The sequence below is a fragment of the Siniperca chuatsi genome, linkage group LG3, assembly GCF_020085105.1.
Source record: "Siniperca chuatsi isolate FFG_IHB_CAS linkage group LG3, ASM2008510v1, whole genome shotgun sequence".
Lineage (NCBI taxonomy): Eukaryota > Metazoa > Chordata > Actinopteri > Centrarchiformes > Sinipercidae > Siniperca > Siniperca chuatsi.
Genome location: NC_058044.1, coordinates 31,916,453 through 31,929,485, shown reverse-complemented (window position 1 = coordinate 31,929,485; position 13,033 = coordinate 31,916,453). Strand labels below are relative to the sequence as shown.

Below are 13,033 nucleotides of genomic sequence, written 5' to 3'. Positions count from 1 at the left end.
AACAACTTGTAAATTTGCAACCTTTAATATTGATGTTTTCATGAATGCAAGAAATTATTTTAATTTGTTAAACTGTTGCTTGTGTAATGGTACATTGATGTGATGCAAAATGGATCAGAGTACATATACTTAAGAGAAAAAGCACATTCTTAAAAGCTATCATTCATCAGTTTCCTATATTAATCGTTTAAAAGTTATAGTGGTGATCTAAACTTTTAACAAAATAATAGTTAAAATGTTATCAATAAAACCTTTAAAGAATTTCCCCCCAATGTTAATAACCACTGTTTCATTTTTGATCAAGTTTAGATCTCAAAATAGACGATCACTGTTGAGCAAAACACTAAATGTGCATCTAGCTAGCGCATGTTGTTGTGCTGTAAATTGTGATTGACGCCGTCACTTAACTGTCGTAATTAGTCGGATCAAACAAAGTTTTATTTCCAGTTAATTTTAATTATCATAAATTTATACTCGCATCACTACAACCTTGTTTAACATATAAATAAATAAAAAAATAAAAAAATAAAGTTTCTGGAAATCATCTCGCGACCCCCCGCCCCCCACTCCGCGACCCCCACTTTGGGAACTGCTGGATTAGAGCACATTAAAATAGAGCTTTCTACATGTTTACATGCTTGGTGAACAGGTGTATCGATAAAGTATTGGCTTTTTACTTTGGGAAGGTTTTATTTCACTTACAGAAACGAGCGTAGTTCCAGTAATCTCCACCGCCTCTCTGCACTGCTCCGTGTGTGTTTTACTATACTCGGGGGGCCAAAAAACTGTTTGTGTGCGTGTGTGTGTGCTCAGCCCCGACACAGAGAGCAGGTGAGAGGCTGCGGTGTGATAATAAATTACACCATTTTTTTGACAGAGAGGTTTCTTCTATGATTTCAACACAGATTTGTTGTTCACAATGTAGCATTATCAGGGAAAAAATAGGGTGCGTCCCCTGGATGCGTTGATAGCGCATCCTTTCAGATTTGAATGCATCAGAGATGCAGGACACGTACCTAGCAACATCTCTGGTGGATGGTAGTGTGTGTGACATCGGAGTTTTAACCACTGACTGTGACATCTAATCTTTGTTGCAGACCACCTTTGCTGCTACAGGAGGGCACTGTATGAAGTTGAAATTATGAATTCTTTCCATCTCTTTTGCAACAACCTGTTATGGGAAGCCTCAGAGAAGGCCAAGACATCGCAGGTGTAGTTAATATTGCAATATACATCTGTCCGGTTTTCTAATCAACAACTTATAGTAGAAATAGCCTCATGTTCAGCAATTACATGTTCATGTAGTGACAAAGGAGACAAGGAGAAGCAACGTGTTGTATGATGCCTTATCCCTGTTGCAACTTTACTTCCTGTTTGGCAGCAACGCCATGTTTTGAGTAACCCTTGCAAATAACTTTGCTATCATTCCTGCATACCAATGGTATGGATAGATGTAAATACAGGCATTCACTGATTTCAACAATTTCAACTGACAAACAAATGATGACATGAATGTAATTTACTAACATGATAATATAACAGATTTAACTGTTCATCTGACAAACACATGGTGTGGAAATATTGTAAATAACTAACAACATTACTAGGTTGTCCTGCATTACAATACCATAAAAATCAGAAAGTATAATAAATCAAACAATTGTTCCAAAGTTACAGATATTTGACAAAACTGAAATTATTATTTCACATTATATGGCTGCAGCTGAGTCTCTCAAAATAGTGTGACATTGACCACAAACCATGCAGGTTTTTAGACACAAAAAGCAAAAGACACTGGTGATGGACTCTCAGTTTACTGAGATGGGGTTCAGCTCCTTGCGGTGTTCTGCTTTATTTTTGTGGCTAATCCTACAGTTTTCTTAATATGAAACTTGTGCCAGTACACCAATTGCTGCAGAGATAGTGCTGTACTTCCTGTTTGGCAGTAACGCCATGTGTTTTGAGTACCTCTTGCAACTAACTTTGCAATCATTCCTGCCTACCAATAGCATGAATAAATGTAAATACAGGCATTCACTGATTTTCAACTGACAAATTGTGTAAATGTTGTAATTTCCTAATATGATAATATAACAGATTTAACTGTTCATCTGACAAACACATGGTATGTACATTATTAGGTTGTCCTGCATTACAATACCATAAATATCAGAGCTAGTAGTTCATCATAATGCAGGGAATATAAGGAATCTATTTGAGGTTTCTTAGCAAATTCCTATGTTTTTAAATGGGAAATATGGGAACAAGAACAAAAACACAATTTCATTTAAAATGTTTGATAGTTTATAATACTTTACATTTCTCCACAACAAATCAAAACAACATTGCAAATCAAGTCAGAAACCAAATAAATCTAACACAAAATATAGCTTCCTCTTTATTTACAGTGAACAATTCTTTTAAATTATAATCTCCCTGGTTTTTCAATTTTTAAAGATAATAAACATCTGTTACCTCTTACCCTCTTCATCACCAAAATAAGCAATGATGAATGCTGTGACCGTTGATTCTGCTGTGACCAACAGGCCTTAATTACCACTGATAATGAAATAATAACACATAGTAGATGGATACAATAAAAGCAACACCTGTACATTTTGATGCAATCCAGTACAATAAATACTACCTTTATGTCCAATTTCCTGTAGACTTTGTCAGAATATGTGTTTTTGTATTGGATTGCATTATCTTTGCAGGTGTGCCTGCTGTATACTCTGTCTATAGGCAGCTATCAGATGAGCACGTGCATGTCAATAAACATAATTTCAAATAAGGTGTTTTCTTTATTTGTGCGAATGCTGCCTTTAAATCAAGACATTTAAACTTTAGCAGAATGCACTTTGCACGGGTCAACCCGAGGCACGTCCAAAGCACTTAATTTTTGTTTTTGCTCCAAACAAGTCTGTGCCTGCACAGAATCTCAAAAAACCTTTAGGAGAGGAGAGGAGAGGAGAAGGAATTGTTGTTGCAGACATTTCACTGACATTGAAATCAAAATGAATTTTATTATTTATGGGTTCAGCACCTGCACAAAAATCCTTGAACTTTCTGATTCTCTGTCATTTAATACTGAGATTACTTTCTGTGACATCAACTCCTCCTTCTCATATTTGTCCTCCTAAGAAACACTGTCCTGAACAGAGCTGTGATTGGCTAAAATATCCCTAGATTGTGATGTCATGTTAAACCATTTCAAGTTCAAGTACAGCAAAGAAGAACCACTACCGACAAGAATATCAGTCTTACCAAACTGTCAGAAAAAACATGATGCATGAGCTCAGAAGACAAACTTTAAAAACTGTCAAACTGACGAAGAGGTGTTGTTACGGCACCATATAAAATATATAAAACTCACAATATGACAGGTGGCACACAGAAAGGCTGCTTGCTGCTAATACGATGAATTCAGTCTAAGTGCAGAGAGAAACAAGCTGACAGTTTCAAATAGTTGAGAAAGTTTCCAATATGTACCTTCCATAAGCATTTGCCTCATTTTCTGCTTTGAGTGGAGCTGATAAATGCCAGGGCAGCAGACATTAAAAAATCTAATTTCAGGATTATCTGTTTTCTGCTTTGTATTATGCAAAGATCTATTAAACTTGACTTAATTTCCTTCAATATGGGGGAACTTACTTCTGATCATGATCATTCATTTGGAGTCGTGTTGCTGGCCAAATGATGAATGTTAGTCCAATATTCTCTCTCTTTTAGCTCTGTATTAGGTCTCTACCAACTCCTGAGGGAAACATCTGGCTCCTTAGCTGCTAAATGCTCCGCTATGTTCACCAGTTGCTCTCTAACTTTGTTTTTCTGCTGATTGGTGCTGAGCAGGTAGTGTTCAGTGGGTTTTTAGAGCTTTTTCTCTGAAAACAGCTGCCTGCTGCATCTGAAAACGACACTATGAGAGCAGTGAGAGTGAACCACAACAGTAGGCTAAAGTTGAACAAGTTAAACAATGAGCTGAAACTCACTATAAAGCAGATTCAGGTGATAAGTCTCTGTAGGTTCATCACTATGAGCGACCCCTTTCACATTGTTTTCACATTGTCAGTTAATACATTGTTATTATCAAAATATCAATTATAGGATTTTGTATATGATGTTGTTTAGAACCGTGTGATTATTAATGGCCATGCAAACAAGGGAGTTAAATAAATATAACCCTTAAATTATTTTCCCATAGCTGCAATACTAGTAATGAGTTAGATCTATTTTTCATTATTGAAGGAATTAAATCAAAGTAGTAAACCTGACCTGAACTCACATATTTAGAATGCCCTGCAAACAAGGGAAAAACAAATTCCCTTACTCATCCTCCCTTAATTTGTTTCAAAAACAGTGAGCACCCTGGATAGAGGCAATATGCCTCTATTTCTATTTGTGTACAGATAAAACTAAATAACAAAATAATGTTAATTGGTGAGCTTGAAAGGTGTTGATAGGTGAATTTTTTAAATTTTGAACAGAGAAAGGTTAGCTGTCTCGCCCTGCTTCCAATCTCTATGCTAAGCTAATCGGTTACCTACAAATTAACACACAAACGTGAGAGTGGTATCGATCTTCTATTCAACTATTCCTTTAATACCCACTGGGGGATTATTTGCAATGCTACCTGCAGGCTGTTTATCGTGTTGCTTGTTGCTTTCATACTAGCGTGCTGAATTCAGCAAGTAGCTACTTCAAGAGTAGAAACTACCACGTGAAATTGTCATATATACTGTATTTTGCCATATATATTTTCTATGTCAAATATAGAAGCACAGAGTGGCTGTGGTTGCTACTTATTTTTAGGCCCATTAGCTTAACATCACAACTTAAAGCGAGACTATGTAACTATTGCTGAACAGTAGCCATGGTTGCCACAAGTGATAATTACAGGATAGTTGTCAATTGGAGAAGAGTCATCGAAGTGGCTAGTAATATCGATTATAGAGCAATATCTAGTACGTATATAATATCTAAGTCTGTAACAGTAGCTAACATTTATTAACCGACCAGACCAAGTAAGGCTGTAGAAGCAAAACCCCTGAGTGTATTGAAGTGTGTTTTATTGTTTATGAATTAAACTTTTCCATTAGTAAGAGGAAGAATGTGTATTTCCTTTTTCAAAAGTTACATAGTCTTGCTTTAAATATGTCATTATCTTGAGATAAAAGGTTTTGTCATGATCGAAACTGTCTCATTTACAGATAACAAATTACGTTTCTGTCATTTACAGTAAATAACCTCGAATGATAGCTTGACAATTTCTGCCTTAAAACAACAGTGATGTGCCCATATTGAAACTGGTTCTGCTTGCTGTAATCATTCCTCTTGATCACAGTGGCCATGAACGGATCTCTTCCTAATGCACTTTTAATACAAGTGATGGGGGACAAAATCCACAGCATGCAAAAATGTATTGAAAAGTTTATCTGAAGTTAATATGAAGCTTTTGCAGTCCATCAAACACCGTTCAGGAAAACACAAAGAGGGGAGGATTTTTTAATAAAAAAATTGTAAGTTTGGAAAATATCCACTTGATTTGTCTCAGACTGCTGAAGCTTCATATTAACTCAGTCAGGAAAACTTTTTTGCTCAGAACGACGACTGTGGATTTTGTCCCCCATAATTTCCATTTAAAGTGTATCAGAAGGGATCTTTCAATAGCCAGTATGAACATGAGGAATGATTACAGCAAGCAAAACCTGTTTCAGTGTACATATGGGCATATAGTTCTAAGACAGACATGAAACTTGTGAACCTATCCTTTAAAGTAGACTTCAAACACATGTCTAAATGATCTAGCTATGTCGAGATAACAAATAGTGCTCATACTGTAACTGTCACATAGAGTATGTGGAGGCCTGCTTTATTGGCTTGCATTATTTAACGCAAGCAAGTTTCAAGCCCATTCAATATTCAAAAAAGTTAAGCTATGCTTTGAAAAATGGCTGGAAATACTGTATGTGGTTAATGGTAAACAGGATAAAACATGCAGAAACACTAGTATGGTCCTTGAATTTTTATGTTCTTTTGTCACTTATTGATAGGGTCAGGGGTTTGGGAACTGAAGCCTTTCCAACATGAATGCAATTCACTGGTCCATCACATGTACACATATTCTCACTTATGGGCAATTTAGGGTGTTTGCGTAGAAAGCAAATCCCCATAAACAGGAGAACAACATATCAACTCCACATAGGAAGGACCAGAGCTGAGATTCAAACCCTATGCCTTCATGTTGTGAAGTGACAGTGCTAACCCCTGAGACACCTTTACATGTCATTTTTAAATGATCACATGATGGCATCTTGTGAAAAGTCAAAGACTATTTTCTAGATGAGAAGCCTGACATTTTTTTTAAAATAAAGATGAAATAAACCTTGTTCAATATGTATTTTTTTGTCTTGTTTTGTTTTGGCTAGATGTCATAGTTTTCACACCTGAATGTGGTTGCGTTTACGTCCTCGGAATATTCATAAACTATTGAACGACAATAACAAAAAACTGTTATTATAAATTTCACTCCTATCAATCATCTTAAACAGTCTGCCCGATTGATGTGTATCCATTAGCTGCATGCCCATTGGCTTGGCTCTTAGCAGTTCCACTATCTGATTTGGTTAGAAGAGCATTCTCTTTGTCTGACTGGCTGGCAGCCAGCCTATCACGCTCTGCCTTTGCCTTGATCAGGTTTCTACGGTGATAGAACAGATAGCCCGGCAACAGGAAGCCAGCCAGGGAGAAGACGAGAAGGCCCAAATTGATCTGTTGTAAGGAGAGATATGTAAGTGCATGTGACAAACCTGTTATAAAAGCTGTTATATGTATTTGCATACTCCTGCCATCTCTTTGATTGTGTGTGCATGTGTGTGTGCTCCCTACCCAGTAAGGATCTCCACTGAGGTGTCCCACCATCAGAATGAACAGTGGCTGTTGGAGCAAAGCAAAAGCAGCACTGATCATTGACTGCATGCCTGTCAGTGTCCCAAAGTGGTTGGATGGATACCTAGAGTGGGATGGGAGATAGAAATGATTAACAATCAACAGGAGAATAAAAAGAAAGAGAAAGAATGTCTTAATTCACAGTCAAAATATACTAAACCTAGCATAATAGGATGATCAAATACCAATTCCACAGAGTTGACCAGCAACATGAGAATTAAAATGCATGTGTCAATGATGCACACATCTACTTCTGACCAAATTCAAATGTGTGCTGCACAGGCTGTGGAAAGAGCATGTACTCATAACTAGTTGGAAGCCCAAGCAGTCATACATTTGCCTATACGCACCAACCATCTGGAAGTTGACTGCAGCAGCGTCTTTACAGACTACTGTACAGTTTGTGAAGTTAAAGCACTTCTGTTTTTGTCATGAGCACTGGCTGGCCTGATCAGTTTTAATGAATTAGATGTTTTAAAGTGGTCTGTTTTTTTACTGTTCTATTCAAAATGTAAACCTCCATTAATTACTTTTTTTGACACTTGTGGGCCATTTAGAGTCGTATTTCTGGCCATCTGACAAATGTAAGTCCAATATTCATTCTCTTTTTAGCTCTGTTTTGGTCTCCACCAATTCTTGAAAAAACATCTGGCTCTTTAGCTGCTAAATGCTACACTATGTTCACAAGCTAGCCACCAACTTTATGGTTCCCCATAGGGCTGAAGGGAATTGCAGAGTCAGGTGATAATTCTTTGTGGGTTTCTCACTACAAACACCCGTCACATTACACGTAGTCATTTCAGATCCATTGTTAATATAAAAATATTTATTTGTACAGCTTTAAAGATGCCAGTGGTGTTACTCACACAGCAGCATAGAGCCCTCCACAGCAGGAGTGGATAAATCCTCTCACTATGGTATGCAGAACAAACGACACCACCTAATAGAGAAAGAAAGACAGAACGACATTTATAAATGATCATCAAAAGTGTCACTGTGTGTCTGTAAATTCATTGGTATTGGTACTGTATTAGCATGCATGGGAACTTTGATCTTTGTATTCCTGTACAGTATTTTTCTAACCTGTATGGGCAGGTTGTCAATCAAGGAAATAATTCCAAAGGTGACCAATAGGAGGTTGGTGAAGATGAAAGCTCTCATGGCATTGGTCAGTTTCTGGATCTTTCTGTCTCTCTTTGGGGGATCTGATTGGCTGAAGGGGACAAATGTCAAAAGAAGCTTACAGCTAAGGAGGAGGTGTGGGTCCAAGATGCAGAAGTATAAAACTGTGCTGTTATCCAGAGGGCTGGATTTTGTCCTTCATCTTTTACAGTGTAGTCAAGTAAGGGATCTCTTCAGGGCCAGTGTGGACAGCAGCCAATAACTCTTTCAATGTACATGGCATGTGAGTATTGAATTCAAAACTGTCGAAATTTTCTAAGCCTAACCTGTACAATAAACAGCTGTCTTTCTGACTGCTATACAACAATGTATAAATGTACTGTAGCAACACAATGCCGAAACCCAAAGAGAAGCCACTGAACCCTCTTCATACCTCTTATCTGTTTGTGTATTTGTATTTTCCCCTTCACACTTCGTCATCCTCCAGTCCATGATGTAGCCAATCAAAGGACAGGTCAGTAGACACAGCAGCTGCATTGTACCGAAGATAGATGAGTAGAAACCAACTGGGGAGGACATGCAGCGATAGAGTGTCCATAGTCCATAGAAACGCATGGAGAGAAGTAAATAGGAAACAGATTGAAGGCTCTACATACAGTATTGTCAGGGCTGTGGTCAGGATTTTAGAAATACTGAGGTCATGAAACCCAGATGTATTAAGGTTTCATTTCCCAACATGAAGTTCTAAATGGTGTTTCAAAGCCCTCTCCACACTGCTAGGAATACAACTCAGATGGAGAAATAGTGAATTCTGGTTGAAAAACACTGGGTCTCAAAATAATGTGTACGCTTTTAACTGTAGATTGTAAATGCCCCCCAGGTTCATAAATTCCCAGATAAAATACATGACCTCAGCGTCTTCAATAGATCCTGCCTTCAACCGGTGCCGACTTATCTTCAAACACAGGAACCTTGAAAACAGCTGTAGAGCCTGATGTGTGTGTTGGCTGCTTTGCTCCTGTCGATCTTCTTCAGCTGACTTGGACGATTAATTCATCTAAGCCATCAACCTGTCTCTTAGAGCCCATTCCAACTAGGCTGCTTAAAGACGTTTTACGTTTACTTTAAGAAGTTATTGTACTTGGTCCCAAACACTTCTGAGACACATTATCTAAAGATATAGTTACTCTAGATGGCATTGTCCTAGCCTCCAGCACCACTGTAAGGAACTTCAGAGTTATCTTTGATCAGGATTTATCCTTTAACTCCCACAAGAAACAAACTTCAAGGACTGCCTTTTTTAAAAATTAGTACATGCATTTGTTACTTCTAGGTTGGACTATTGCAATTGCTTATTATCCGGCTGCCCGAATAAGTCCCTTAAGACTCTCCAGTTGATCCAGAATGCTGCGGCGAGTGTACTGACAAGAACTAGGAAAAGAGATCATATTTCCCCAATTTTAGCTTCTCTGCACTGGCTCCCTGTAAAATCCAGAATAGAATTTAAAATCATTTTCCTAACCTACAAAGCTCGTAATGGTCTGGTACCATCGTATCTTAAAGATCTCATAATACCTTATTATCTGACTAGAACACTGCGCTCCCAGAATGCAGGGTTACTTGTGGTTCCTTGAGTCTCCAAAAGTAGAATGGGAGCCAGAGCCTTCACTTATTAAGCTCCTCTCCTGTGGAATCAGATCCCAGTTTGGGTTCGGAGGGAGATACCATCTCCACATTTAAGAGTAGGCTTAAGACTTTCCTCTTTGATAAAGCTTATAGTTATGGCTGGCTTGGGTGAGTCCTGAACCATCCCTTATTTATGCTGCTATAGGCCTAGACTGCTGGGAGACTTCCCATGATGCACCTCTTTCCTCTCTCCTTCTCTCCCTCTCCATCTGTATGCACTTTTATCCCATTACTGCATGTTACTAACTCAATATCTTCTCTCTCCCATAGTTTTGTGCTTTCTCGTTTCTCCTCTCTCCTTCTGTCGCTTTCAGCAGGTATTTCTGCCTCCAGAGCTGCAGAGTCTGGATCTGTTGTTGTGGGTGACCTGCTGCCCCCGTGTTCCTGCTCGACAACTGCTACTACAGGTGTTGTTATTGGCTCTGTTACTAATACTGACATTATTTTTCCTATAGCTGTCATTCCTATTATTACTAATTTATTAATATTAACACTACAATTACTATTCTACTATTTAAAAAAACATTTTAGGTGGTATTTGCATTGTGCCTCCTCGCCCCACCCCCCTCCCCCAAAACCCCCTCTCTCTCTTTCTCTGTGTCTCTCTCTCTCTCTCTCTCTCTCTCAAAACCTAACACAGCAGCATCAGTCAAAACATTCTAGCAACTTCACTGGTCTTCAAAAGCCCATCAGCCCAGATAGTAGTCATATGTTAACACGAGGACAGACTGGCCACTCTTAACACTGAACATCTTGACTCTTACCTTGTTCCTCCACCTCCTTCTGCAGCTCTTCTGAAGCTGAAAGAGACAATAGCTGCAGGTCAAGGTTAATCACAGGTGGTTTAACACAAATTCTACTAAAATTTTTGAATGAAGTACACAACATTAGTGGTAATATCAGTTTTGACCTAGCTCTTGTCATTATAAACGATTGTAATTGTTTCATCTATAATTTTCTTCATTGATGACAAAGAAAACGAGACAGTGTTGTTGTCTAATGCTCTTGTCATTGTTTTGTTCAATTAAAACAAAGCAGTATTTAAATTGAAAAAAAAAAGATTAATGTAGATCATTATTCTTACGGTTGGGGTCGCCATGCGTGACCAGGAACTCCAGCATTTTGTTCATGGCACCCATGAAGAAGATCAGCCTTAGCTGGGTCATTGCCATGGTGATGAGACTCCACAGGAAGATGGGAGAGCACATAGAATGACAGAGTGGCACCGAGTCTGAAGATGGAGAGAGAGAGAGAGAGAGAGAGATGTGTGAAAGCAGCTGTCTCCCTCAGGGAGTCACGCAGTTTCCAGGGACTCAGACAATTCAGCCAAATTGTTACAGTTCACTGGGAGTTCAGTCCCATGGACTATTATCAGTATGCACTGTAAAAAACAGTTTGCGCAGTTTCTTTTTTATTTTACATGGCATTTTACAGGTACATAACCCTGGAAGACCTTGAGTTGGTGTTACATTATTACCGTGCAAAACTTCAGAGGTTAATGGAGGTAACTGATTCATCAGCGTCCTAATTTTCATTGAATCGGTATCCTAATTCACTGTATAGTTATTCACTACCAGCAGAACAAGGAACCAGTTTGAAATGTGACAGATTCATTTTCAGACAAAAATATTTAATTTGGAGAAAAACTAATTTCATTCTTGTCTTATTACAGTTATTACAGTATTCTATTTTCAGAACATGTAATAAAATTTTTGCTTGTAGATATGTATTAGAAATGGTCAATGTTAAGACTATGCAGTCAGTGATGCAAAAAGAGGAATGAGTGATGCAGATCCTTGTCTGTGTGGGTTAATTGTGCATCAATCTGTTGGTAATCCCCTCAGTCAATACAGACGAGTGAAGACGAGAGCTGTGTGTGGGTCTCTTCACCCCTCTCATGTTACAACTTTGTGGGTTTTTGAGGAGTTTGGACAGCGATTAGACAGCGATAGTAAGAATTGTTCAAAAAGGTGCTGGATTTGAAACTCCATAACTGGTATCCTGAGGGGTCAACCAGCAAAGAAAAATACATAATTAAGTGGGTGAGTTGGTACACATTCAGGTTCAGTAGAGCTCAGAGGAGTGTAATTTGTATTTTTGCAAATGCAGAAAGCCTGTCTGTGGATGTAACACCGACTAATGTTCTGCAGCTCTCCTGGGCAATTTTATGTTGATAATGCCTGCTGATAGTGTATGCTCAAAGGCTTACAATTAGTTTTCAGTATGGGGATTAATTTGGGGATTAACATTATCATCATAATTTTGAAATTATGTCTGTCTGTTTAGATTGCTCAGTGTCCACAGTGCAAGTCCAAGAGAGCCAATATTAAAGAAAAGAGAGAGCATAATCCAATACAGGTAAAGGAAACAATGGCATACTTTGTCAGCTTTCAAATACATCAACAGTGATATAATGCTCATGTTTTTTTTTCTCCTAGGTAACTAGGTAAGCATCTTGAACTTGTTGGGATGGACCTACCGACCTGGTTAAACTCACAAAACAGCAGATGAGGTGTCAAACTGTATTGATTTCTTTTACAAATTTTGTGCACCTAAAAGACTGCTAACAGTCCAGGGCTCAGAGTTTCACAACAAGGTACAGTAATGATGCATTACAAATCCCCAATATAAAGTTCAAGACTCATTGATTTATCATTATACAACATAGGGTTGTATAATGAAATGCAAGCTGCAGTCCCTTCATGCTGTGACAGTTTGACTTTCTGTGTTCTCTTATTTAATTTTTATTATTTGGTTAGGGGTGCCAGCCAGGTCTCTCTCCTGGCATTTAAGATTGGTCAGTCACATTTTGTAGTTGTTTGTGCTTTTATAAATGTTCCACACAATCAAAATGTACACCCTACCATTGAATGACCACAAGCAACGAGAACACCACAAACACAAGATTTTAGCGAAAAAACTAAATATTCATATATTTAAAGACATTCACAAAACAACCCAAAATCCCACAGTGCCAAAGTCCACAAAACAAAGAATAATCCAACTCAAAATTCCACTACGGGGTTTCTTTCACACTTTTTTTAAAGTCCAGATACATTCTGTTGCCCAAAGAGAAAAATAAAGATCAGGTTCAGTTTGTGAATGTAAACAAAGTTAATTCAGTTGAGTTCATGAATAGCAACAAAACAAACTAAAGAAAACTTCAAGTAAAAGAAAATTATTTGTGCACTTACAAAGTCAGTCAGGTGATTGGAATACAGCTGATGATATGCAAGGGATTATACAACCTCCTACTGTACGTTTTTTACTGCACCAT

At 38.0% G+C, this 13,033-nt stretch overlaps 1 protein-coding gene across 2 annotated transcripts in view; it reads right to left on the bottom strand.

Moving 5' to 3' along the window:
• Window positions 1-1,501: 1,501 nt before the first annotated feature.
• The window catches only part of slc43a1b (solute carrier family 43 member 1b), a 57,971-nt gene continuing 46,439 nt past the window's right edge, over window positions 1,502-13,033 (bottom strand). For both annotated transcript variants that reach the window (XM_044190404.1, XM_044190405.1), the window contains exons 9-15: window positions 10,841-10,987; window positions 10,521-10,556; window positions 8,504-8,636; window positions 8,032-8,161; window positions 7,815-7,888; window positions 6,889-7,012; window positions 1,502-6,771 (exon numbers count right to left, since the gene is read on the bottom strand). In XM_044190404.1, coding sequence (XP_044046339.1) covers window positions 6,544-6,771; window positions 6,889-7,012; window positions 7,815-7,888; window positions 8,032-8,161; window positions 8,504-8,636; window positions 10,521-10,556; window positions 10,841-10,987 — 872 coding nt within the window. In that variant the 3' untranslated portion in view covers window positions 1,502-6,543. The remainder of the gene's footprint in view (window positions 6,772-6,888; window positions 7,013-7,814; window positions 7,889-8,031; window positions 8,162-8,503; window positions 8,637-10,520; window positions 10,557-10,840; window positions 10,988-13,033) is intronic.